The sequence below is a fragment of the Chiloscyllium punctatum genome, chromosome 10 (assembly GCF_047496795.1).
Source record: "Chiloscyllium punctatum isolate Juve2018m chromosome 10, sChiPun1.3, whole genome shotgun sequence".
NCBI classification, from domain to species: Eukaryota; Metazoa; Chordata; class Chondrichthyes; order Orectolobiformes; family Hemiscylliidae; genus Chiloscyllium; species Chiloscyllium punctatum.
In genome coordinates this window covers 97713126-97739440 of record NC_092748.1, presented here as the reverse complement: position 1 = coordinate 97739440, position 26315 = coordinate 97713126, and the positions used below count along the sequence as shown (strand labels likewise).

At 41.5% G+C, this 26315-nt stretch overlaps 1 protein-coding gene across 4 annotated transcripts; it reads left to right on the top strand.

Moving 5' to 3' along the window:
• The first annotated feature begins 486 nt into the window (after positions 1-486).
• On the top strand, positions 487-20807 carry LOC140482386 (N-myc-interactor-like). 4 transcript variants are annotated; one of them, XM_072579794.1, is made up of 10 exons: positions 487-605; positions 1405-1457; positions 4731-4820; positions 7431-7589; positions 11777-11893; positions 14276-14450; positions 15528-15634; positions 15887-16073; positions 19537-19646; positions 20243-20807. In XM_072579794.1, the coding sequence occupies exons 2-10, from the start codon at positions 1407-1409 to the stop codon at positions 20459-20461; spliced, it is 1215 nt and encodes a 404-aa protein (XP_072435895.1). In that variant the 5' UTR covers positions 487-605; positions 1405-1406; the 3' UTR covers positions 20462-20807. The 4 variants fall into 4 exon arrangements, with proteins under 4 accessions (XP_072435895.1, XP_072435896.1, XP_072435893.1 ...); XM_072579795.1 differs by lacking the exon at positions 487-605 and adding an exon at positions 663-750; XM_072579792.1 differs by lacking the exon at positions 487-605 and adding an exon at positions 786-840.
• The last annotated feature ends 5508 nt before the right edge of the window (positions 20808-26315 follow it).

Below are 26315 nucleotides of genomic sequence, written 5' to 3'. Positions count from 1 at the left end.
TAGGCGGTAGTGTGGGGGGGGGGGGGGGGGTTAAAAAAAAACAACAAAAAAAATAAAAAAAGAAAAAAAATATAAAAAAAATAAAATGCTATCGATGGTGGAAATTGAATAAAGATTGGTGCACTTTGTGTCTTTCACTGTGTCTCACACCTGCACACACACACCATGGGTGCTGGGAAAAAAAAATAAAACCTTAGCAGGAATATTATCCCGAATTCTGAATCTTTGATTGCTTAATTGGCAGGCTAGCCAGCATTTAAATCAAGAGCAATTTTAATGCTTATGTTTATAGATTTGCAAAATACTTCATTTGGTACACTTGGGGTCCAAGATGAGAGTTTAGCCCTTTTTTTTGCAAAATTGGGGGATTAAGTGAAAATAAATAAAGGTATGTGCAAACGTCTGCCTCCCTGTTTAAAGTATAATATTTCGCAGTTGTCAGATGATTTCCAGTAAGTAGTTCTGGAAACTGAAAGTAAAGTTGCGAACAAACAGCGGAACAAGGCGGTGCAAGCAGTCGTATAAATAGCTCCGATAAAACCCATCGATCGCGTTTCGCCGCTTGACTTAAGGGCACCGGGAGGTTGGGTGATCCTCCCCTCAGGGTGAGAAAACCTCTATTCCAGCCCCTTCCCCAACATTTCAGGCTGAGACACGGGGTTTCACGCTCGGCGGCGTAATCATCGGGAATGTTTCTACGTCTGAAATGATCTGAAGGGTTTCACTTAAAAAAAATAATCGATTTTAATCGTAAGCGTGTCCTTTGTACATTGCAATTCACATCTGACAAAATTTTTGACATGATGTGGAGGTTGCCGGTGTTGGACTGGGATGAACAAGGTCAGAAGTCACACAACGGCAGGTTGTAGACCGCTCTAAACGCTGGTGATTTCAAATAAACCTCTTGGATGGTGTCGAACGACTTCTGGCACTTTCGACAGTCTTTCTGAGTTGAAGTTGCTTCCCTGTTTGTTCGTAACAATGCTGTTAAAATATTTTTCACACTTATAAATGTGTGACCAGCCGAAAATACGAGTGTTTACTCCTTCACGTTGGGCCAAATGTACCTCTAACATTGCCTTGGGTAGGCCTGTACAAACTTGGGGTTTGGCTACTGAGCTTAGTCCTGGCCTAACTTTTCCTGTTTCTTGTGACTCACTGTTTCAATCAGAGTTCAAACATCAATATGAGTCGGCATGGCTTGGACAAACTAATTATAATTAGGCGCTTCCTTTTCTGACCTTAAATTTAACCCACATTGAAAGTTGTAAGACTGCTGCCAAACCAACTATATTGACATATTCCGTTGTGGAAACATGTTTATCATCTCCTATCACATTTGGTCTATGCAAGAAATTCAATTAACATTTATATAAATTGATTTCACTGCCTTGTTTTGAACAGGTATGGAAGAGGATGACAGACATCCAGCTGCAGAATTTAGTGTCTCACATTCTGTAAGTATGATTTGGAGATGCCATTGCTGGACTGAGTGTACAAAGTTAAAAATCACACAATACCATGTTATAGTCCAACAGGTTTATTTGGAAGCACTAGCTTTCAGAGTACGGCTCCTTAATCAGGTGTCCACAACCACCTGACGAAGGAGCAGAGCTCCGAAAGCTAGTGCTTCCAAATAAACCTGTTGAACTATAACCTGGAATTATGTGATTTTTTTTAACTTTCTAAGTATATTAGTCAAAAGAATGTATAATGTTAAATAAAATTCTATGAACCACAGCATCTTTGGATGATTTGCAATATTGCAAAAACCTTTTCACCATACTATAAGAAAATTAGAACTTGGAGAAAAATTACAGGCTTTGTGCTTGTGATTAACTATCTCGCTAGATTTATGGCTAGACAACACTGGTTTTATTTCTGCACCTTCCACAGTTCGATACCTCGCTTTGTATCATTTGCTATTGAGTTTTAAAGAAAGAGAGGATACCTCAGAAATGGTCCAGAGTGTTTCACATGGTCAGTTACTCAGCAATGGAATGCCTGTTTTATGTCAATGAATATGTCAGCTATTTCATCTATACAGCCTACAATGAGATGAATGTCCAGCTGATCAGTTTTGGAAGGGATGATGGGCTTGTTGTATGAGGAGCAATTGAGGAATCTGGCTCTCAACTTAGTGGAGTTTAGAAGGATGAAGGGGGATCTCATTGAAACTTACACAATATTGAGCAGCCTCAATAGCCTGAACACGGAGAAGATGTTTCCACTCGTAGGAAAGACTAGGACCTGAGGCCACTGCCTCAGACTGAAGTGAGGTGATAAATAATTTCTTCAACTGGGGATTGTGAATCTGACACAAAGGCTGTGGAGGCCAAGTCTACATACAGTTAATGTATTTAAGACAGATAGATAAGTTCTTAATTGGTAAGGGGATCAAGGGTTATGGGGAGAAAGCAGGAGAATGGTTTGAGAAACATATCAGCCATGATTGAATGGTGGAGGTGACTCAATGGGCCGAACAGCCCAATTCTGCTGCCATGTCTTATGTTCATGCGGTCTTATGATGCTGGTTACGACATTGAAAAACTCAATACTTTTCTTAACATAGCTAACTGGGATATTTAGTGTGTATTGAACATATTGACAGAACCTTGATTTAAAATTTAAAGGGTGGTGGAACTTCCAACAGTGCAGCACCCTGCCAGTGTCAGAATGAAATAGCCACTTTGATTTAGATGCTGGAACGAAGTTTGAGCTTACAACCTTCATTTTCAGAGTCAACAATTTATTTATTGAATGGAAATTGATTATAAATTTGATTAGATATGGAATTATCCATTCAAATATAACACATTCTATAAGAACACTGTCCCTATTTCTGAAGATTTAAATGATTAATGGCAATATTGCCATCTACTTTATTGAAAATGTTGTGACATTTTTGTCTTTAAATCTGGAATGTCAGAAATGGAGGGCTTGGAGGCCTTCGTCATGGCGGATTAACGTGTACAGGGTACTGGTCGGGTACGTGGAACTACAGCTACACTGGCACCATTCCCCACCTTTTCCTCTGTTACATTGATGACTGTATTGGCGCTATCTAGTGCTCGCACGAGGAGGTTGAACAGTTCATCAACTTTTAACTTCACTAACATCTTTCACCCTGACCTCAAGTTCACCTGGACCATTTCGGACACCTCCCTCCCCTTCCAGGACCTGTCCACCTCCATCTCTGGTTACCAACTAACCACAGATATGTACTATTGTACTATAAACCCATTGACTCCCACAGCTATCTGGACTACACCTCCTGATGAAGGGTTTTTGCCCGAAATGTCAATTTTTGCTCCTCGGATGCTGCCTGACCTGCTGTGCTTTTCCAGCAAATCACTCTCAACTCTACACCCCCTCCCACCCTGCCTCCTGTAAAAACGCCATTCCTTATTCCCAATTCCTCCACCTACACTGCATCTGTTCCCAGGATGACCAATTCCACCTCAAAGTAACAGATCCTTCTTCAAATTTCCCCTTCCACGTAGTCAACAGTGCCCTCCAGCGCATCTCCTCTACCTCCCGCATCTCTGCCCTTGAACCCTACCCCTCCCTAAGTAACAAGGACAGAACCCCCACCCCACCCCACTAATCTCTGGATACATCGCATCATCCTCTGCCACTTCCACCACCTCCAAACGGACCTCACCACTAGAGATAAATTTCCCTTCCCACCCCTATCAGCATTTGGAAGAGACCATTCGTTCCGCGACTCCCTTGTCAGATCCATGCTTTAACCTCCCCAACCCTGAGCCTACACCCCACTCCCGGCACCTTCCCCTGCCACCACAAAATCTGTGCCAACATCTTCCTCCTCACCTCCTTCCAAAACCTCAAAGGGTCCTTCCAGATCCAACAGAAATTTACTTGTACTTCCACCAATGTCATCTACTGTATCCACTGCACCCAATGTGGTCTCCTCTACATCAGGGAGACAGGTTGCCAACTGTGGATCATTTCAGAGAATAACTCTGGGACACCTGCAGCAACCAACCCCAGCGGCTGAACACTTCAATTCCCCCTCCCACTCCACGAAGGACATGCAAGTCCTGAGCCTCCTCCATCACCAAACCCTAACCACCCAACGCCTAGGTGACAAACACCTCAACTTCTGCTTTGGGACCCTGCAACCACACGGGATTAATGTGGATTTCATCAGTTTCCTCATTTCCCCTCCCCAACCTAATCCCAGTCCTAAACCTCCAACTCAGCACCACTGTCTTTACTTGTCCATTGTCTTTCCCATCTATCAACTCCACTCCACTCTCCTCTCCAACCATCACCTTCTCCCCCACCTTGATCTACCTAGTGCATTCTCAGTTAACTTCCCTCCCAGCCCCTACCCCCTCCCATTTACCTCTTAACCCCCCCTCCCCCCCTCCCCCACTCCCCCACTCCCCCACTCCCCCAACCTGGCACACAAGCCTCATTCCTGGTGAAGGGCTTATGCTCGACTGTCCTGCTCCTCAGATACTACCTGTCCTGCTGAGCTTTTCCAGCACTCCACTGTTGACATTTAATTGTTCAGTAATTATTATCATTAAGTTTTCAACAAGTATTGGTTTTCTACTGATAACATAATTGGTTCTATTTGTGTGTAAAGTATAGCTGAAAATAACTGGTTGATGAATACCCAAAAGAAAACTTATTTATTCATTTTCTCGGTATACTTCTTCATCTTGTCTGTCACTAATCTTTCCCGATTGGTTTTTCAGGATTTTGAAATTATTCAAGAGAACTTGCAGAACAACATGAGCCTTTGCAAAACACTTCAGCAAGCAGAAGAAGAGTTAGAATTGTGGCAGGTACAGAATATCTCACAGCCCTTCTATGACTTGACTAACTAGTCCTATCTTGCTGTGATTCTAGATTGACCTTCACCTAATCATAAAAACAGTTTTTACTGGTGTGTCATGAGTAAGAAGAAGAGAAAACTGAGGTTCTCCTGAATAAGGATAAGACAATTAGCTGATTTTATTCACTTGTGATCGTGTCATCATAGCTGATATTATGTTTCTAAGTCACGATTGCATTAATTGTAAATTGCACTTGTGAATTCAATTCATTGTCAAAAATTTATAAATAGAAAATTTAAGCAAGAAGAATTGAACATTTCCAACTTGAATTGGTTGAACTCCTTCAGTTTATTTGTGAGAGGTGATTTTGTTTGTGTATTGAATGAAACCAATATGTTCTTGTGAAAACTTTTCTGAGATTATAATAAAGACAGTGTTCCTTTTGTAAAATGTAGTGCCCAATAAAGGAATTTCATGCATGACACAATTCATTAGTTATTAATATCTCCCAATTTAGAATCATACTGACAAGAAGGGGTTTATTTAACCCATTATGTCAACCAGTTATGTCCCACTTTCTTACTCTTTCCACATAACCCTACAAATTGATAAGGTGAGTAGCCAAGGTCTTCTTCCCAGGATAGATGAGTCCAAAAATAGAGGGCATAGGTTTAAGGTGAGAGAGAAAAGACATGGGACCTAAGGGTAATGTTTTTATGCAGAGGGTGGTGCGTGTATGGAATGAGCTGCCAGAGGAAGTGGTGGAGATTGGTACAATATGACCCTTACAAGGCATTTGGATAGATACATGAATAAGAAGGGTTTTGAGGAATATGAACCAAATGGTGGCAAATGAGGGACTGAATAATTACTTTGCATCAGTCTTCACGATGGAAGACACAAGTAATATCCCAAAGATTCAAGAGAGTGAGGGGGGAGAGCTGAATATGATGGCCATCACCAAGAAGGAGGTGATAGAATAATTGAATGACCTGAGGTGGACAAATCACCTGGACCAGATGGACTGCCCCCAGAGTTCTAAGGGAGATTGCTGAAGGGATAATGGAGGCGTTAGTCGTGATCTTTCAGGAATTGCTAGAATCAGGGAGGGTCCCAGAGGACTGAAAAATTGCTAACGTGACACCTTTTTAAAAAATTGAATGGCCTGGTTGGAGTAAATGTTGGGAAGATGTTTCCATTTGTTGGAAAGATTAGGACTGAGGGCATAGCATTAGCGTAAAGGGAAGACATTTTTGAACAGAGATAAGGAGAAACCTTTTCAGCCAGAGAGTTGTGAATCTATAGAATTCATTGCCACAGAAGGTTGTGGAGGGCAGGTCATTGAGTATATTTAAAACTGAGAATCGAGGGGATCAAGGGTTACTGAGAGAAAGGGGTTGAGAAACTTATCACCCATGATTGAATGGCGGAGCAGACTCTGGGTTAAATGGCCTAATTTCTGCTCCTGTGTCTTATGGTCTTATTGTCAAATGTGACTAGATTCATTCAGGATTTCTGGTCAGCATGGACAAGTTGGACCAAGAGGTCTGTTTCCATGTGGTACAACTCTATGACTCAAACCTGAAGTATGCTTAGATTCTGTGTAATGTTTAGATTCTGTTAATGTTATGATAAACATCATTGTTTCATGTGCTTCTACTGTTTGGCCCACTCCCTATTTTAAACGGTGGCTTAGGTCATGTCTTGAGATTTGTTCTAGAGCCAACATACTTTTTTCAAAACATTCCTGCTGTGGTTCTCTGTTCCTCAAGGTCAGGTCCCTCCAAGTTACTTCTCATGCAGTTCCTAACTCTCAGTCTCAGTGACTGCCTCCAAAATTTAATCTGAAGCATTTTCAGATAAGGAAAGTAATCAGATAATTATTTCCTGATCTTTATCTGAATTTGAGGTCTACTCAAATATCCATATCCCTCTTGCACATGGCCATAACATACTTTGAGTCTACAGAATAGATAATAAAAAGATGAGACAAAGCTCAAAGGGAATAATAACTTTAGCATTGGGGGTGGGGGGTGACAAGAACTCCAATTGCAGAAAGCTGAGGGAGAAACAATTTAAATTCTATGGGTTATGCAGAGGTGATGCTACTTACCTTTAGAAAAGATTGGTATGTGGAAGAATAAGGGATTGATATATTTCAACATGGTGAACTTGTCCAATTCTCCACTATTTCTGGGAATACGTTTTGGAAGTCATTGGAAGAAATCATGCTGATATCTGCCAACGTTGACCATTTTGTCCTCTGAGAAACTCCACGGATTGCGGCAACTCGTTTCAATGTTTTTTCTTGATGGTCGACAGATGTGCAGTATTCCATTGTCCACGTCTGCAAACATTAGTTATTAGCACTCTGGGAATTAGTATTGGTAACTTTTAAATGTGCACTCACTTTATTCAGGCTACATGAATAGAGTGAAATAGCCCCTTGTTCATATTTAATGAAAATCAATTGGTTCAAAAGCTGGTTTCAGCCATTTGATGGAGAACTAGTCATATGAATTCTAAACAAAAGGCTTAAATGTATGCATTTTTTAAAAATGTAGTAGATGTAGAACATTTTTTGGAATTATATTGTGCCTTGTGCTTTTTTTTTAATAGAGTAGAATTGACAACTTAGAAAGCATAAAATCAGATTTAATCTGTGCAAAATTGGATGCAGAGGAAAAGAGGAAGAAAATTTCTCATGAACTGTACAAGCTGAATAATGAGCATGAGAAGCTCCAGGGAGAGATTCAAAAGACAGAGCAGTCCTTTAAGGTAAATATCATTTTTTTTTACTTTTTGTTTATATTTTGAAGGTTTAAAGTCAATTGATGAAATTCATAGTTTCAAAGACTTGCGTTATAACTCAGAAAATCCAACTGGAAAAGGAACATTGTTTATTGTTGAACACCAAAATAGAGTGACGACTTGTGGCTTTCATTGGCTAGTTCTAGCAAACCCATCCCTGGGTCTCCTTTATACTTATTTTTTAGTATCAACCATGACCAGTAAATGTCAGTGTAGCCAAGTGGATATTTAAAATCAAAGCCCATTACAGGCGATGCAAATCACCAAAAGTTAGGGAGGGGTTGGGAGAGCGGGAAGGGGCTAAATCAAAATGGAGTTGGAGGGGAAATAAAGCACTGTATTCCCCACTGGCATCAAGCGCGTTTCTGATGCTTCATGCTCAGTCTCTAAGGATGCCTGAGCATGAACATAACCACAGAAGACTGGCAGGCAGTTGGCAGAGATGACCCCCTCCACACCCTGCTTCCTGGATTTGTTTACTGCCAGCCTGGTAGGCCCAGGAGTAGATCTGCCTATTCTTCTCCACCCTAGATATCCAAAGATCAGGAGCGTGGGGCTGAAGTGCATCCAAAAACACCACAAAACATTTTTCAGATAACTAAAAAAAAGGTGTGCAGTCGCCCCACAACCAATATATATTTGGTTCACTGACTCCACTTAATAAACATTTGGGCTGGGAAAGATAACTTCACCACAGTCCCAGACAGCTGCTCTCTAATTAGATGGAAACAACTGGTGTTGGGTTTAATCTGAAGATCATCATGCTTCAGACAAGGGCTGAGGTTAAGAAGGCAGAACCTTCATGGTAATCCCAGCCAGTGTGGCAGCTGAACCCAATGCTGTTAGCTTCACTCAGTACCACAAATCAATCAACTGAGTTAATTGAGCTAACCAGCTCTCACAGAGATGACCGGTTGTGAGTTTAACCTGAAGGTCCCCTTGGGTAAGGGGCAGTGTTGAGCAGAGACCTTCATTGTAACCCCAGCAATTGCAGGCACAAGGTTAACAATTCCTTAAGGAATAGCTACTGAGCATGTACAAAGGAAACATTGTCATAGTGACATGAAATCACATGGAACTGGAGCCGGAGACAAAAGGGTTCCAGAAGATATCTCTCTTACCATCGCTTATGTGATGGTATAGTCATGTTTAGCAAAACCTGTTATTGCTTGCTCGCATGAATATAGATCTGATCCCATTAACTGATAGCAACTGTGATTAACTGGAGTCAAGTGGCTCAAACAACTTTAAGTGAAGCCTAGCAATGTCACAGTACATTGGACAAGGGACTTTAAACCAACCCAAGCATCAGACCAGTCTGACAGCCAACACAGACAGCACTGTCGAAAACCTGAGCTTGAAGTGTGTGAGCAATTAATTCTACCCTAGCATGCCTAAAAATCTTCCAGATGATCCAGGAGCTTAGATAGTCAGAACAACACAGAGGATGCAGAACCATGACAGTACTACATCTGACATACAGAAAAGGCATAAAGCCTCAATTAAAAGTGTCCTGACATTACACAAAGAAGGTCCACAAACAGGAAGACCGTCTCACCAGACTGCAGAATGCCAAGGTTATGTACTCTTTTCATTATAGAATTCCAAATTCAGAAAATACAAGGCAGCCAATTTTAAAAGCGACTGATACACTTAATGTTTTCTCCTGGGACATTCATAGACCAGGGGAGTCAAGATTGGAGTGTGAACATTGCCGTGAACAGCCAACATACACATTTTAACTGGCTATCAGCTGTGAACGCTGTTCTATCAGCCTTAATTAGCTGAGGGTGTTTACCCTACAATCTATATCTGTCTAACTGCATGGCTAGGTTGAACAAGGTCAAAGGCTAACTCCAGGCAACCTAACAACACAAAGGAAATTGTTAAAACACAGTCTTTTATCTGTGACCAGCAGGAGAGTCTGCATAGCTCTTAAACACTTCCTCAAAGTAAATGCAGTGGTCAGTTGGAAACCAGCAAATGAGAGTTTAAACAACAATTTCTAAAACTCTTTAAAGGCTTGGGAATACGGAACATAGCATTTCACATCATACTGATGGCAGATGCTGATCATATCTGCTTGTTCACATCCTGGAAGGTTCCACGCTAGTTAACGGTAAGAGAAGATGATTTGGAGATGCCGGTGTTGGACTGGGGTGTACGAAGTTAAAAATCACGCAACACCAGGTTTTAGTCCAACAGGTTTAATTGGAAGCACACTAGCTTTCAGAGCGTCGCTCCTTCGAAAGCTAGTGTGCTTCCAATTTAACCTGTTGGACTATTAGTCAGCATTTGAAGCAAGGTCCAAAGTAGTGTTGAATTGAGTGTCAACTACAGTGTTTGACTCAATCAAACTCATATTAGTTTTGTCCAAGATCCTTGTACATTATGATCCTGACCTTTCAAATACAATAACATGGATGTATCATCCATAACTCATTTTAGGAGCAATCTTATATCAATGATGGCATCAGGCAGGCTAGTACGATTCCAAAGCTCTTATTGGCTCAGATAACACAATACCTATTAATGTTCTCTCATCTGAGGTTAGACCTGATCGTACTGCAGACAACACGTTCAAATCAGCAAGCCACCTAGATGGACAAGACCAGCAAATGTAGAATACAACCTGCAGGTTTCTGTCTGAGCCATGCACCATCCTGATTTGGAACTATATTGCCAGTCTTTCACTGTTGTTGGGTCTAAAGCTTGAACTCCTCCTCAGTAACAATTGGGTATATCTACAGCAAATGGACTGCAGTGATTCAAAAGGCACCACCGTCTTCTCAAGGACTGCTATGAAGGCCAGTGCATGTTGGCATTGCCAGTAACAGCACTTGCTTCCCAGAAATGAATAAAAGTCTAAGCACAGAAATAGAAATCCTAATGGCAAAGAATCAACTTTTCTGTAGTATGTTTTTCAAACTTTATAGAACATTCCCAGAATTTTAAATTAATATATTCATGGATTTAATTTCAACTGGTCAAGCTGTAAGTGTTGCATCTTTTGGGTATAAGGCTTAACTCATCCAGAATGTACCTGAGTTAGAGAAAAAGCTGCACTTTTGTCAGTGACTTTTAGAAGAGATATCAGTTATGAGCAGAATTAGGCCGTCTAGCCCCTTAAGCATACTTCATCATTCAATAAGATCAAGGTTGCTCCGTTTGTATTCTAAATACCACATGTCCATCTTTGATAACCTTTGATTTTCTTGCCTAACAAGAACCTATCTACAGTAGCATTAAACAAAGTACTCTGGAGGCTGGAAATCTGAAATACCAGAATACCAGCAATAATGGAAATTGCTGGAGAGACTGAGCAGCTCTGGCAGCATCTGTGGAGAGAAAACAGTTAATCTTTCGGGTCTAGTCGCCCTTCTTCAGAACCGAATCTATCTACTTCTGATTTAAAAGTATTGAGATCCTACATGCACTGTCTTTTGAGGTATAGAGTTCCAAAGTGATACAACCCTTTTGAGAGAAAATAAAATGCCCTCAGCTCTGTTCTAAAAGGGCAACCCAGAGTTTTATAATGGTGTCTCCTATTTCTAGACTGACTCACAAGAGGGAAAATCCTTTCAGCATTCTCCTTGCCACAAGAGTTTTCACAATCTTGCTCGGTTGGCGGGATGGTTGTTGTAGTGGCCCCAACAACATGGGTTCAATTCCTGCTGAGGTGACCACGAAGGGCTCTCCTCCTCAAGCTCTTCCCTCACCTGAGGCCTGATGACCTTCAAGAATCTTGGACAAAACTAGTATGATTTTGATTCAGTCAAACACTGTAGTTGACACTCACGCTAAAATCACCATCAGTCACCTCTTTCTCTTTCCAGTCAGAAAGCAGTCCTATGGTCTGGCAACTTTAGGCTTTAATCAAGTCAGTCCACATTCCTCTAAACTTAAATTAAAACATGCTCAGCCTGTCCAGCTTTGCTGATAAGACAACTTCATTCTGGCTATCAATGTAGTAAACCTCCTTTGAATCACTTCCAGTAGATTTACATTCCTCCTTTAATAAGAAGTCCAAAGCCACTAACAGATCAATTTTAGGTAATGGTTGAGATTTTTTTGTTGTGAATGTTGAATCTGTGTATCACTATTTTGAAATCAGATTTAATTGCAAGTTATTTGAAGCATGTTTCTTCCCATAGGAGAAACTCTTTGATAAAGAGACTGAATGTGAACAACTAAAAGAACGACTGATTGAACTTGAAAAACAACTCCGAATTAAGCAAGAGGAATGTGGCCTACTACATGCTAAATTCAAGGTAACCATTACGAGTTGTGTCATGAAGAAAATTGCATCCTTGCTGCTCATTAAATCCCGCTTTCTTTTCAAATAGATGTAAGTACACCTTGTCATTTTTCATTTGTCTGAGACTGATTGGATAATGGTTGCTGGAGCTACTAAAGATTACATAGGACATACAGCACCAAATCAGGTCTTTCAGCCTAATCAGTCCATTAATGCTCCTCTTGAGCCATCTCCTATTCTTTCTTCATCTAACAATATCTCCATTAATTGGAATCCCTTCCAGATCTTATTCTTAACTAGCCTCAACTTGAATTATCTATGGTATTCACATTAGCCACTCCCTGTAGTATTCACGACAATCTAAATAAAAAAGGTTCTTATGAATTTTTTTTAGTTTCTTAATGAGGATATGAATTTAATGGCCTCTTCTTTATAGTTGCAAGAATCCATTCTCTCTATTTTATAAAAAAAACCTTTCGTTCTTTTAAACAACTGTATTAGGTCACCCCATCAGGCTCCTTTTTTAATGGAGAAAATTTCCAAAATTTTTGCAGCTCAGAAAGAGGCCATTTGGCCCATAGTGTCTGCACTGGCTGTCTGAATGAGCAATTCAATTGGTACCATTTCCCCTGCTTTCACCCTACACACTCCTTCTTTTGAATAACAGTCAATTCCCATTTGAAAAATTCAACTGGACCTTCCACCACCATGTTCACAGGCAGTGAATTCCAGAACATAGCCATTTATTGCGTGATTTTTTGCTGTTTTTGCTTCAGTTATCAATTACTTAAAATCTGTACCCTCTTGTTCTCAATCCTTTCACAAGTAGGAAACTTTTTGTCCATCACTATTCTGTCCGGATTCCCCCTTGATTTTGAATGCTTCCATCATATCTCCTCCTAGTTTTACTTTTTCCAAGACAGACCTAAGTTCTCCAAAGTTTGGAATCATTCTTGTGAATCTATTTTGGGCTCTGTCCAGTATCTTCATATCTTTCCTTAAGTGTGTGAATGCAGGAAATGTATTCAATACTCCAGTTGAGGCTGTACTAGTGTCTTATACAAGTTTAGTTTAACTTTCTTGCTCCTGTACTCTATTAATTACCTTATTAATAAAGCCAAGAACACCCGAACGATTTATGAACTGCTCTCTCACTTTGTCTTACCACTTTCAATGACATAGGCACTATCAAACCAGGTCCCTCTGTTCCTGCATCCTCAAAAGAATTGTATCCTTTCTATTGTTCCCATGTATCATTTGGCGGAAAAGGGATGTAGCTTGTTCGTCCTTTCCTGATAGGTTTACTCTCCACATTTCTGGTACTGCCCTTGTAAACACTTCTCTTTCACTTGCTCCATTGCTCTGTATCCTTTTTTATAAAATGCTGATCAAAACCATACACAGTACTCCAGGTGGGATACGATCAAGATTGAATACAGAGCTTGCAAAACTTCTGTACTTGTCATTTTATTGAAGCTGTCTACTTTTCCCTGCTGAATATTTTGAATTAACATTTGAATTTTAACAAACAGAGGTGAGTGGAGGAGATTTTATTGTGATGGAATATGTGTCATCTTTTTGCCCTTCTATTTTCTCCATTTTCTGTTATCTCATTTAAGTGTATGCAGCTGATAATTCCCACCTTGGTTTTATATAAAAAAAACAAAGTCACTACCCAATGTTTGTGGTTACATACAAACTAGAGAAACCTGAACAGACCAGCTTTACAGATGAAGTCTTGTGCCTCAGTGGTAACGTTCCTTCCTTTTGGGCAGAAGCTCTCAATTGAAGTGCCAGCTACGGACTTGATGTCTTGTGTTTTAATATGGATAAAAGGTTGGTTATCAATCTGTAAGTCCATCCAATAAACCTATGGCAAGTGGTCAGACGAGGAGAGTTTCCTGGATAGCCTGAACTGTGTGGTAGCTACAGAGCAGTTCTCTCCATGTATTAAAAGGCCAGGATAAAAGACCATGGGTTATTGCCATGAGTGGGCATGTTCCTTTTTCCAAGGAAATACTTCACACACATCCATTTTACTTAAAGTATCCCAGTTTGTTTTTGTGGACCTTAAACATACATTCGGGCCCTCATTCACATGTGCATGAGGACTAATTACCGTTTTAGGGTGACCACCAACAAAATGTTTTTGCTTGGGTCATTTTGTGGTGCAGAATGCTGGTCTTTGAAATCGTGCTGATTTTGAGTTCATTTTATATCAGTGAAACAGATCTAACTGGGTCAACTTTCTAGCCACACATCTACATGGATGTAAACATCCTTGTCTTTCATTACGTACAAAACAGTTTAAACCTGAAACTGCTGGAGAAGTTTAGTTTAATCTTCTTTAAACCTTTAGGAATCTAATTGTCAATCTGGTCTTTGTTCTGTACAGATTAAGGCAACTTTGCCTGAGAAGAATATTAGATTCACCAAACTCAAAGAAAGTGCGCCAACAGCTGAAGAGGGAGAAGACTTTTTGAAGATCAAGTGCTGCTATGTCATCTTACCTAAAGTATCACTGGCTCTTAAGAATGGACAAGCCTTAATCACTTTTGAAAATGAACAAGGTAATTAGCTACTCTTAATATAAGACTACAAGATTCTGGGAGTTCTCAATTATCCTTTCACAGTGTGCAAAAATGACATTCCTGCTCTAAAAGGACGTGGCCTCATTTTATTTAGAGAAATGTAAATCATTATATAATGGGTTTGCTGCACTGGAGAGAACGAGATGCAGTAATAATGTCACTGGACAAGTAGGAGAAAGTGAGGACTGTAGATGCTTCTGATTCTCCTGCTCCTCGGATGCTGCCTGACCTGCTGTGCCTTTCCAGCACCAGACTCTCACTGGATAAGTAGTCTTAGTAGGGCTAGGGTTCAAAACCCACCATGGCAATTGGTAGCATTTAACTTCAGTGAATTAACAAATCTAGAATAGGAAGCAACTCTTCAGTAAAGATGGTTAGGATTGAAATGGTTAGGATTATCAAAACCTATCTGGTTCACCACTGACTTTATAGAAGGAAATCTGGTGCCCAACATTCATCTAGTCTTTACACAACTCCAGACACACAGCAATGTGGTTGACTCTTAAATGCCCTCTGAAGTAGACCAGCAAGACACTCAGTTCAAGGTGATTTGGGGATGGGTGCCAAATGCTGGCCTTGCCTAGCTCAGTTCGTCGGGTGGCTGTTGAATGATGCTAGTGACATGGGTTCAATTCTAGCACTGGCTGAGGTTACTATGAAGTCTCACCTTCTCAACCTCTTCCCCTCATCTGAGGCATGGTGACCCTCAGGATTATGTCACTGACAGTCATCTCTTTCTAATGAGAAAGCAACCTATGGGAGTATGATGACTTTCCATTACCTTTTTAAAGGCACAGATAGATTGATTTTTGAACAATAAGAGAATTAAGGGTTCTGGGTAGAGAGCAGATAAGTGGAGCTGTGTTCACAAAAAGATCAGCCATGATCTTATTGAATGGCAGAGTAGGTTTGACAGGCCAGACAGCTTACTCCTGCTCCTATTTCTTATTTTCTTATAGGTCTCTAATCTTATCTCTTCACTCCTTCTTGAAGCTGCTGAAATGATATCTTCCCATTTAATTCTCTCTATTTTTTTTTTTAATCTTACACTTAAAGTTGCTAATACAATTCTGAAAATACCCAAACATCACATAAACCTGGATCCTGGGAAACTAGATGTGAAGCTTCATCCTGTCAAACTGGGCACAGCAAGGAAGTTTGAGGTAAATGCATGTGAAGCAATGTCAGAATATTGACGATTGAATTTACTGAAATATTCTCAGAATTTTAGGTCTTCATATGGTCTCTTATCGAACTATTCTCTATTGTCTGTTATAAGGTACATATATAATGAATAAAATCAATTGCTTCAGACATATGTTCATTGATTTCTCATGCATTCAGAGCAAGGACAGTTAATTTATCCACCCTTTTTACTCAAAGTTTTACTTAAAATATCTTTATAATATTTTCAGGTACACGTTGACATCTGCAGGAAGACGGTGAAAGTTTCCCAAATTCCAGAGAACCTTCCCGAAGAACAGATGAGAGACAAGTTGGAAATTAGCTTTTCAAAGCCCAGTTTAGGTGGAGGGGAGGTGGAGAATGTAAGTTATGATCGTAATACTGGAACTGCCCTGGTCACCTTTGTTGAGAAAGGAAGTAAGTGAAATATTTTCCCTTTCACTACAATTGTCGATTGGATGTGTGAGAGAGAAAGGCCCCGAAAGCAATTCAATTTGCTGTTATTGAGGATACAAACAGGGAGAGGTGAAGAGAGAGTCAGAGCATATCTTTAATATAGAATTACTTGCCAAGGTCTGAAGTCACATGATGCATAGAAACATAAAAAGTAGGGGCAGGAGTAGGCCATTCAATATGCTCACGGTTGATCATCCAGCTCAGTACCCTGTTCCCACTCTCTCCTTTGTTCCTTTTAGCTGTAAGAACTATAGCTGTAAGAACTTGAAGACATTTGGTGTTTTGGCCCCGACCACTTTCTGTGACTGACTCACCACTCTCTGGATGAAGACATCTCTCCTCATCGCAGTCCTGACTGTAACCCCTGGTTCTGGACTCCCAAGTGTTCAGGAAAATCCTTTCTGCATTTAGCCTGTTAGAATTTTAAAGGTTTCTATGAGATCCTTTCTCATTCTTCTGAACTCCAGTGAATATAGTTCTAACTGAATCAGTCTCTTTTCATATGTTTTTTTCTGCCATCCCAGGATTATTGATCACACAAGACAATAAATCTCAATTGATTACTTTCCAGCACAACCAGAAATGACTCAGGGAAAATCCAAACAATGGGGGATTTTGGAAACCATAGTTTTAAAGTCCTTCCAAAAATGCGACAGTTACCACATGGATTGTCTTAAATTACATTTATGCTGTATACCAGAACGCTATATCTATTTAGTTTGCATCTGAAATGAATTAAAGTCTTCTCTGACCATCTCCTGAGAGAGTTCTGCTCCATAGATTAACCACCTACTAGTCAATGGACACAGATTTAATTCACTGGAGATCTACTTATTTAGAATTAAGTTGAGCCTGTTGTGACTGTGTGTTTATTCAAACACAAACTATATATGCTGGTTCTGCAGTTTCAGGACAATTTAAGATAATCTCTTATAACCTGCATTATCTACTCTCTCCAAAATCTTATAAAGTTAAAAGAAGCAATCATCCTGTCCCTCAACTGCTCTACCAGGTCTGACTTAAACATTTCTGATCTCAAGCTTCCCAGTAGTAGAGTTAACTGGACAGATCAGTGATAATTATTAATGGAAGATCCCAGGAACCTTTTTCTTTCTAATTTCGTGTCCTCATCCTATATTTGGCGAATAGTTCAAAAGCGACATTTGTAATTGGGCCCAGGGAATCACAGGATAGTCCTCATGTGTTAAACAGTAAATATGTTAATAGAACTGATAACCACAAGCTTTGACTTGAGTCTAATAGAAACACAGTGAGGATCTTCCCTTCTTGGGAAACAGTTGGGAAGGTGGAAAATATTTAAGTAGGTTTGCGCCAGGAAGCTGTAGCATTCTATCCCAGGAATTAACTTCCCGACCTTCATTGCAAAGATTGAGTAGTGACCATTTAGAGGATTTCGCACCAGCTGCACAAGGATGGCACTGTGGCTCAGTGGTTAGCTCATAGTGCCAGGGACCCAAGTTTGATTCCAGCCTTGGGTGATTGTCTGTGTGGGGCTTGCATGTTTTCCCCGTGTCTGCGTGGGTCTTCTCCAGGTGCTCCAATTTCCTCCTACAGTCCAAAGATGTGCAGGTTAGGTGGATTGACCATGCTAATTTGTCCTGTAGGTGGTTTAGCCATGGTAAATACAGGGGTATGGAGATAGGGTGGGAGGGGGGGCTATGGGATGCTGTTCAGTGAGTCGGTGCAGACTTGATGGCCTGAAAGGTGTCTATCTGTACTCTAGGATTCTATGATCAACCTCACTGCAGGCAGCCCTTTTGGCAGAGCCATTGAAAACCATCTCTCTGTCCTTGCTGCTAAAGGCATTCCCCCTGCAATTCCAAAAAGTCAGCTACTTTTCCCTCTGCTCCCAGAATTCCATGTTGTGCCAACAGCAGCCATGGCCTCTAAAGTGGTGTGAAGGCTGATTGTAGCTGTTGGTTTCTCATTGGCTGATAGTTATAGGCAGAGCAGGACATCGCTGTTTTAGGGAAGTGATCTCAGCAAAAAGCCCAACTAATGGTGAAGACACATACAGAGGATGCTGGACATCTAAAGTAAAAATAGGAAATTGTTGGAAAAGCAGCAAATATGGAGAGAGAGAGAGATAGAAGAGTTCATGAGCTTAATACTTAGTGTGTAGTAAGGCCAGAAGAATTGAAGATCCCAACAAGGCTGAAGATGGCAAAGTCCTGCCAAGCTTAAAGCAGAAAATCGCTGTCCTTGAATTTATTTCATGCCTGCCAAACTGAACATCAGTGACAGGAGACTGCAGCAAGGGAACCATGTGGATGTTCATAGAAACAGAGAAGGATTCACAACATGGAAGCTCTTTGTGTCTATGCTGATTTCTGGCAATCCGATGAAGGAAGCTGAGTGATATTCCCACCACCACTGACATTTTACCAGTGGCACACTAGTGATGGATGGCTGCAGCTTACAAGCAAAGTGAGGTCTTTATGTGGCCAATTATGGGCCATCTTTAAGGTCATCTTCCCACTGCCATTGTGATTCTACAGTAGGGTACACCCCACTGGCATGTCGGGTTAAATGCTGACAGCATCCTTCATGGGAACGTCCTCCTTATTGGCTGTCCTATGAAACATGGAGGGTTCACCTAGTAGTAAAGACCAAACCCATAGTAAACCCACACCCCACCTCTGCCCTTATCAACCAGTAAACCCCAACCCTTCATATTGATGGGGTCTATCTGAATAGCCTCAGTGATCCTGACCCTACCAGCTTTAGCTCTGCCCCTGGTTAGGTGAATTAGCAGTGGTCAACAATTGTCCAGCAGGCTATAGAAAGCAATGCCTCACCCTTTAAAAGGACAAGATCCCTCTCATCAAGTAGTTAATTGTTCCAGATGTCACTCTTGGAAACAGCAGAGGCAGTCTCATTGATACTGCCGTAGAGTCTTAGAAAATCATGAGGGCATATATAAGGTGAATATCAAAGGTCTTTTCCGGACGGTAGGAGAATTTAAACTAGAGGGCATAGGTTTAAAGTGAGAGGGGAAAGGTTTAAAAGGGACTTGAGGGGCAACTTATTCACATAGAAGGTGATTTATATCTAGAAAGTACTGCCAGAGGAAGTGATGGAGGCCGGTACAATTACATTTAAAAGTCATTTGGACAGGTACATGAATAGGAAAAGTTTAGAGGGATATGGGCCAAATGCAGGCAAATGGGGTTAGTTTAATTTGGAAAACCTGATTGGCCTAGACAGGTTGGACCAAAATCACAATCTCACGCATTGCCACTATTTCCATCGATATGGATATCAAACTGAATATTGGATAGTTCTTTTCTTTGGAAGCAATTGTAAGTTTCTAAGTATGCGCTGAAGCCTTGTGTGAATTTGGCCACCCCTATGTCATGTATTAATGTTGAAGAATTCCTCATATCTTGGATTTTTCTTTTAGCTGCCCAGCGTGTTGCGGAAAAGAAGAAATTCACAATTATCCTAAATGAGAAAGCATCCTGTTTAGTGTCTGTTGAATCTGTGCAGGATTATTCATTAGAGAAGTTTCAGGTGAGTATGTTGTTGTCACCTCACTAAGGTACATGTACAAAAACTGTATCTGTAAAAATTGTTTGCTGAACAGTTAATCCTTGTGGTCTAAAAATGTACCCAGCTTTAATTAATTAATGAGCAATGTATTCTGCAACAAAAGCACCAATAACTGGGATTTATGTAGTGCCTTTAATACAGTGCACTCTCCCAATGTGGGAGAGGGGGCTATCCCATGGGGGGGTGGGGGGTGTGTGCGGGATGCGGTATATTGGCGGCTTAGTGGTTACCTCTGCTGCCTACCAGTGACAGGGACCTGGGTTCAATCCCAATCTTGGGTAACTGTGTGTAATTTGCAGATTCTCCCTGTGTCTGCATGGGTTTCCTTTGGGTGATCCACTTTTCTCCCACAGTCCAAAAATGTGCAGGTTAGGTGGCTTGGCCTTGCTAAATTGCCCATAGTCTCCAGGGATGTGCAGGCTAGGTGGAAAAACTGACTGTGAATGTGCAGGCTTCAGTCAGAATCTGGACTTTATTAACATTATTATGTCTGGAGTGTTACCCCAATACTTTTAAACATTGTAGTGACAAACCTCATCCTTCCAATTTTCTTTCAGACATTTAATGGAATTTGCAAGCGAACTGTGATGATATCAGATATCAAGAATGCCATGGAAGAGGAAGAATTACAGGACAAGCTTGAAATTCATTTCCAGAAACCAAGCAACCATGGTGGTGAAGTTGAGAACATAAAATATGTCCAACAAAGTCAATATCTAACAGTGTACTTTGAAGAAGACGAGGAAGCTATCCAGCCATTTGGTTTCAGTCTCTGAGCTGCATGTTCTTTTAAAGGCCACATTTCTCTTTCTGTATGTTGAAATAGTTTATTTTTGTCACTTCTGGCAGGACATTTTATTCATGGTCCAATAAAAGATATGATTATTGTTATCATTATTTTTGCTTATGTATGTATATTTAGTTTAATCACTGCACGGAGATGTTTTGTATTCTGTATAAAACCATTCTGTTTGTGCTTCTACCTGTCATGTACAAGGACTAATAATGCCTTTTCATACCCATTCCTCTTTACATTGGCAAAAAATACATAATCTGCAAGCGCCATGAGAAAATCTTTGTGCATAAAGTTAATAGGCTAATAAAGACATGAGAAGTACTGTTCTTATGTGTCTTTATTCTGGAGAATAAACTTAACCAGAGTTTCTTTTTAAAAGTGAAACCAATATAATAAGAAATATTTAGAAGTGCAATTTAATTTTAAACAACACCTTGTGATTTAGTGCTCTGAAATCTTATGTGAATGATAATTAGTTGTGGAGGAAAGATGCGGCTATGATACAGTCACTCTGTTTGATAGGGAGGCTCTTTAACTTGCAACCAATTGATGATTTAGAGATGCCGGTGTTGGACTGGGGTGTACAAAGTTACAAATCACACAACACCAGGTTATAGTCCAACAGGTTTAATTGTACTTTCTCAAAAACTGCATGAATCCATGTAAGACTCTGTTAACTCACTTTTTAGATTAGAATCAGTCTAAACATTATGGCACAGACAGGGAACACAGGGGGCTAACACCTTCAACATCTCAACATCTTATCTGCGCTGACACCAATTGTTACAGTTAACCTGAGAATGTAACTTCTAAAAGGGGTTTTGTGATTTACATACGAAAGAAGTGAAACTATCATGGTCATTCTAACAGATGGGAGACTTAACAAACAAGGTATTTTTCAATGTATAATTTCAGTTACATTGCACTGTAAAGTTTTGCTATAAATTCTGTCTCTTACAATTGTGCACTCCACAACCACCTGATGAAGAAGCAGTGCTCCAAAAGCTAGTGCTTCCAATTAAACCCGTTGGACTATAACCTGGTGTGATTTGTAACCCGTTGATGAAGCACTAGCAGAATGCGCTCTCTCGGTCAGATCCACCGACGTCAAGCCGATGTTCTTCTCTGACCACTGCCTCCTGCTGGCCGACTGTCACCTACAGGACGAGCAGCGGGCTGGTAAGGGAATGTGGAAGCTGAACACAAAGCTGTTAACTCCGGGAAACATTGGGGAGCTCAAGAGGGACTACGCAGGTTGGAGAACCGTGAAGCCCCTCTTTGAGTCCCCAGCGGACTGGTGGGAAACAGTAAAAGGGAACATCAAGAGGTTCTTCATCCTCAAAGGTGTTCAGGAGGCGAGAGAGAGGCGGGGAAAACTGTCCCAGCTCCAGGAAAGTAGGCAGAACCTGCTCCTGCTGCAGACGATGGGGGTCGATGTCACGGAGGACCTCAAGGAGGTGAAGAGCCAACAAGCCGCGCTCTTTGCCTTGGTGGCCTCCAAGATAATCTTCCGGTCCAGGGTCTGCTCGGTGGAGCAGGACGAGACGTGCTCATGATTCTTCTTCCAGAAGGTGCACCAAGAGAGCTCCGTGCTCAGCAGCCTGAAGGAAGAAGATGGCTCGATAACGTCATCTCAGGCTGACGTCATGAGAATCAGTAAATCCTTCTATGCCTGTCTGTATGACGCGAAGCCGACGGACAGCACAGCCTCCCAGTCATTCCTTTCCTCTATCACGGAGTTCTTAAACAACAGAACACAGGAGAGGCTGGACCAGCCGCTATCTCTGGACGGGCTGACCAAGGCCCTCGAGTCCTTCGAAAAAGAATAAAACTCCTGGAAGCGATGGCTTACCAGTCGAGCTCTATTCCGCTCTGTGGGACTTGATTGGTCAGGACCTGCTGGAGGTATATGTCAGTATGCTTCGGGCAGGTACCATGAGTGAATCCATGAGGAAAGGCATCATCACCCTCATCTACAAGCGGAAGGGGGAGAGGGAGGAACTCAAGAATTGGAGACCAATATCACTGTTGAATGCAGATTACAAAATTCTGTCAAAGATAATCACCAACTGGGTCAGATCTGCTCTGGGGTTGGTGATTCACCCTGACCATACCTGTGCTATGCCGGGCAGGAAGATCGCTGACAGTCTCGCACTCCTCAGGGATACGATCGCCTACGTGCAGGACAGAGGGTTGGACACCTGCCTGATCAGCCTGGACCAGGAGATAGCCTTTGACAGGATATCACACAGGTATATGAGAGATGTTCTCTCCAAAATGGGCTTTGGAGAGGGAATCTGCAATTGGATCAGACTGCTCTACACCAATATTGTCAGTGCAGTCTCAATCAATGGGTGGGAATCAGATAGCTTCCCAGTCAGATCTGGAGTCAGGCAGGGCTGCCCTCTCTCTCCTGCCTTGTTTGTGTGCTGCATAGAGCAATTTGCCGAGTCCATCAGGAAGAATGCGAGCCTGAGAGGGGTGAATATTCCTGCCAGTGGGGCCTGCAGGTTAAGGCCTCCCTGTACATGGATGACGTTGTTGTTTTCTGCTCGGATCCACTTTCCATGCGCAGACTCATGTGCATATGTGACCAGTTTGACCAGGCGTCGGGGGCCAAGGTAAACCAAGGCAAGAGCGAGGCCATGCTCTTCGGGAGCTGGGCCGACCAATCCCTGATCTCTTTCACCGTCAGGACCGACCACCTGAAGGTGCTGGGTATTTGGTTCGGGGGGGCTGGGGCGTGCGCCAAGTCTTGGGGGGAGCGTATCAGCAAAGTGAGGCAGAAACTGGGCAGATGGAAGCTTCGGTCGCTCTCCATTGAAACGTTAGCTTGCTCTCTCTCCATGGATACTGCCTGATCTGCTGTGATTTTTTAGCTTTTTTGTTTTCAGTGAGCATTAAATCATTGCTGGCACTTATCAGGATGAGGGCTTTAGCTCCTCAATCCTGTTTCAACATTTACAGAGTATTTTGGTTGATCTGTTACCTAACTCCAAATAAACCATCTCTGTCCCATGTCCCTTAAAAGATATTGTCAATAATAATCTGAAAATATAAGAAGTAGGAGCAGGAGCAGGCAGTTCAGCCTGTCAAGACTGTACTTGCATTCTATCAGATCATAGCTCATCTGCCCCAGGTCTCAACTTCTGTTTCATGCCAGCTCCTCAGATTCATCAATTCCCTAATATTTCAAAAATCCATTCACCCCTTTGATTACTTTCAGCGATGTAGTCTCCAGAATTCCCCAAGTTAGAGAATTCCAGATATTCACCAATCTTGGAAAGATGAAATTCTTCTGCAACTCAGTTTTAAATGGGTGTCCCCTTATTCTGTCACTTTATCCCCTAGTTTTAGATTTCCCCAAAGTGGAATTACAATTTTAAAATCAATAATTTCTCTGGCATCAATTGCTTTTTATAGTTTCGGTCACCCTTTGTGTGAAGAAATGCTTCCTGTTGTTATTCCTGAAATGTCTAGCTCTAATCTTTCTCCCTTACGAGTAGATTAGATTACTTACAGTGTGGAAACAGGTCCTTCAGCCTAACAAGTCCACACTGACCCACCGAAGCACAACCCACCCAGACCTATTCCCCTACACTTACCCCTTCACCAAACACTACGGACAATTTAGCATGGCCAATTCACCTAACCTGCACATTTTTGGATTGTGGGAGGCAACCGGAGCACCCAGAGGAAACCCATGCAGACACAGGGAGAATGTGCAAACTCCACACATACAGTTGCCTGAGGTGGGAATTGAACCCAGGTCTCTGGCACTGTGAGTGCAACAGTGCTAACCACTGTGCCGCTCCTTTGTCCATGGCTAACTAGTAGAAATGGTTTAGCTCTATTGACCATATCTGTTCACCCCAATATCCTGCACATTTTGGTTAAATCACACCTTAGTCTGGGGATACATTCCTGGTTTGTTTAATTTCTCCTTGCAACTTGCGGTGTCCATGAAATCATTCTGATAAACCGATACCACACTTCCTCCAAGGTGAATACATCCTTATTATGGTATAACCCAACCAAATCCTCCAAGTGTGGTCTAACCAGAGCTTTCTACTTGGCAATCAAACTAATAGTAAGCATGTCTAATATCTAATCATCTCTGTAGTTATGAGATAATGAAGATCTGGCTAATCAATGCATATGTTGACAGCACACGTTGTTAATATTGCAGACAATGGTTAAGTGCATTGATAAATAATAGCAAACATGATCTTCTACTTACATCAGTGCCAAATGAGATGACCATTTCATTATGAATGTAAATCCACGAATAACACAGTGCCATGTCAAAATATGTTTATTTTCTTACAAATGTTAACAAAACAAAGAACCTGAACATTCGGGTCATGGTTGTTGTGGCAAATTGGTGCTCATAGAGTCACAAAGACATACAGCACAGAAACAGGCCCTTCCACAATGTCTGATCAACAAACACCAAGCTACACTAATCCCAGTTACCTGCACTTTGTCCAAAGCCCTAGCATTTTAAGTGCTCATCCAGATGCTTCTTAAATGTTGTAGTAGAAAGTGAGGACTGCAGATGCTGCAGAGTTGAGAGTGTGTTGCTGGAAAAGCACAGCAGGTCAGGCAGCATCTGAGGAGCATGAGAATCAATAGTTCATGCATAAGCCCTTAATCCAGATGAAGGGTTTATGCCCAAAACGTCAATTCTCCTGCTCCTGTCCTTGGATGCTGCCTGACCTGCTGTGCCTGTTTCTATGCTGTATGTCTTTGTGACTCTATGAGCACCAATTTGCCACTTCTTAAATGTAGCAAAAGTATTTGCCTCCACCACCCTCTCAGTCAGCTCATTTCATATTTCTATCACACTTTGGGTGAAAATTCTCTCCTCAGATCCTCTCTAAACTACTTACATGTCACGATAAACTTATGCTCTCTGGCATAGATATGCCTATCATGGGAAAAAGATTCTTATGATCTAACCTGTCTATGCCTCTCATAATTTTGTTTATCTCAATCAGATCCCCACTCAGCCTCCTCTACTCCAGGGAAAACAAACTCAGCCTACCAATATGAGGTAGGTTTCTCGTCATAACTGAGACCTTCTCAGGCAACATCCTGGTGAACTTTCTTTGCACTCTCTTCAGTGCAAACACATCCTTCTAATAGTGTGGTGACCAGAACCATACACACTGTTCCATCTGTGGCCTACCCAATGCAATATAAAATTTAAACAAGAGTTCTCTATATTCTACAATCTGGTAAATGAAGGCAAGCATCCCTATGCCTTCTTCACCACCCCTGTGTACCTGTACTGACACTTCACAATATCTACAGACTTGTAAGTCAGCATATCTACACCTGAGCCACCAAGTTCAGATTCAAATCCCACCTGTCCTGGAGATCATAATAGTTCCAAATTAGTTTATTTGTTCATGGGATGGGAACATTGCTGGTTATGCCAGCATTTATAGCTTTTCCCTATTTGCCCTTGAGGAGATGGTGGTGAACTTTCTTGAACTGTTGCTGTCATTGAGAGTGTAAGTAATGTACTTACAATGAAAGGAGTACCAGGATTTTGATCAAGTGATAATGAAGGAATGATAACATCGTTTCAAGTCAGGATGGTGTGTGTTTTGGAGGGAAACTTGTAGGGACAGTGTTACCATGTCTCTGCTGCCTTTGACCTTCTAGGAGATACAGGTCACAGATTTGGCAGGTGATGTTGAAGCACTTACGTGAGTTGCTGAAGTGCATCTTGTAGATGGTGACATGTGCATCGTTGAAGGGAGTGATTGCTGATAGAGTGTAGTGCTGGAAAAGCACAACAGGTCAGGCAGCATCCGAGGAGCAGG

What these genes read in the sequence shown, in the direction of transcription:
- LOC140482386 (XM_072579792.1), top strand. Translation starts at nt 801, where the DNA reads ATGATGTGGAGGTTGCCGGTGTTGGACTGGGATGAACAAG. An exon ending in AGACAGAGCAGTCCTTTAAG is followed by an intron (nt 7,590 to 11,776) that starts GTAAATATCATT and finishes TTCTTCCCATAG; the next exon opens with GAGAAACTCTTTGATAAAGA. An exon ending in CACTTTTGAAAATGAACAAG is followed by an intron (nt 14,451 to 15,527) that starts GTAATTAGCTAC and finishes TTACACTTAAAG; the next exon opens with TTGCTAATACAATTCTGAAA.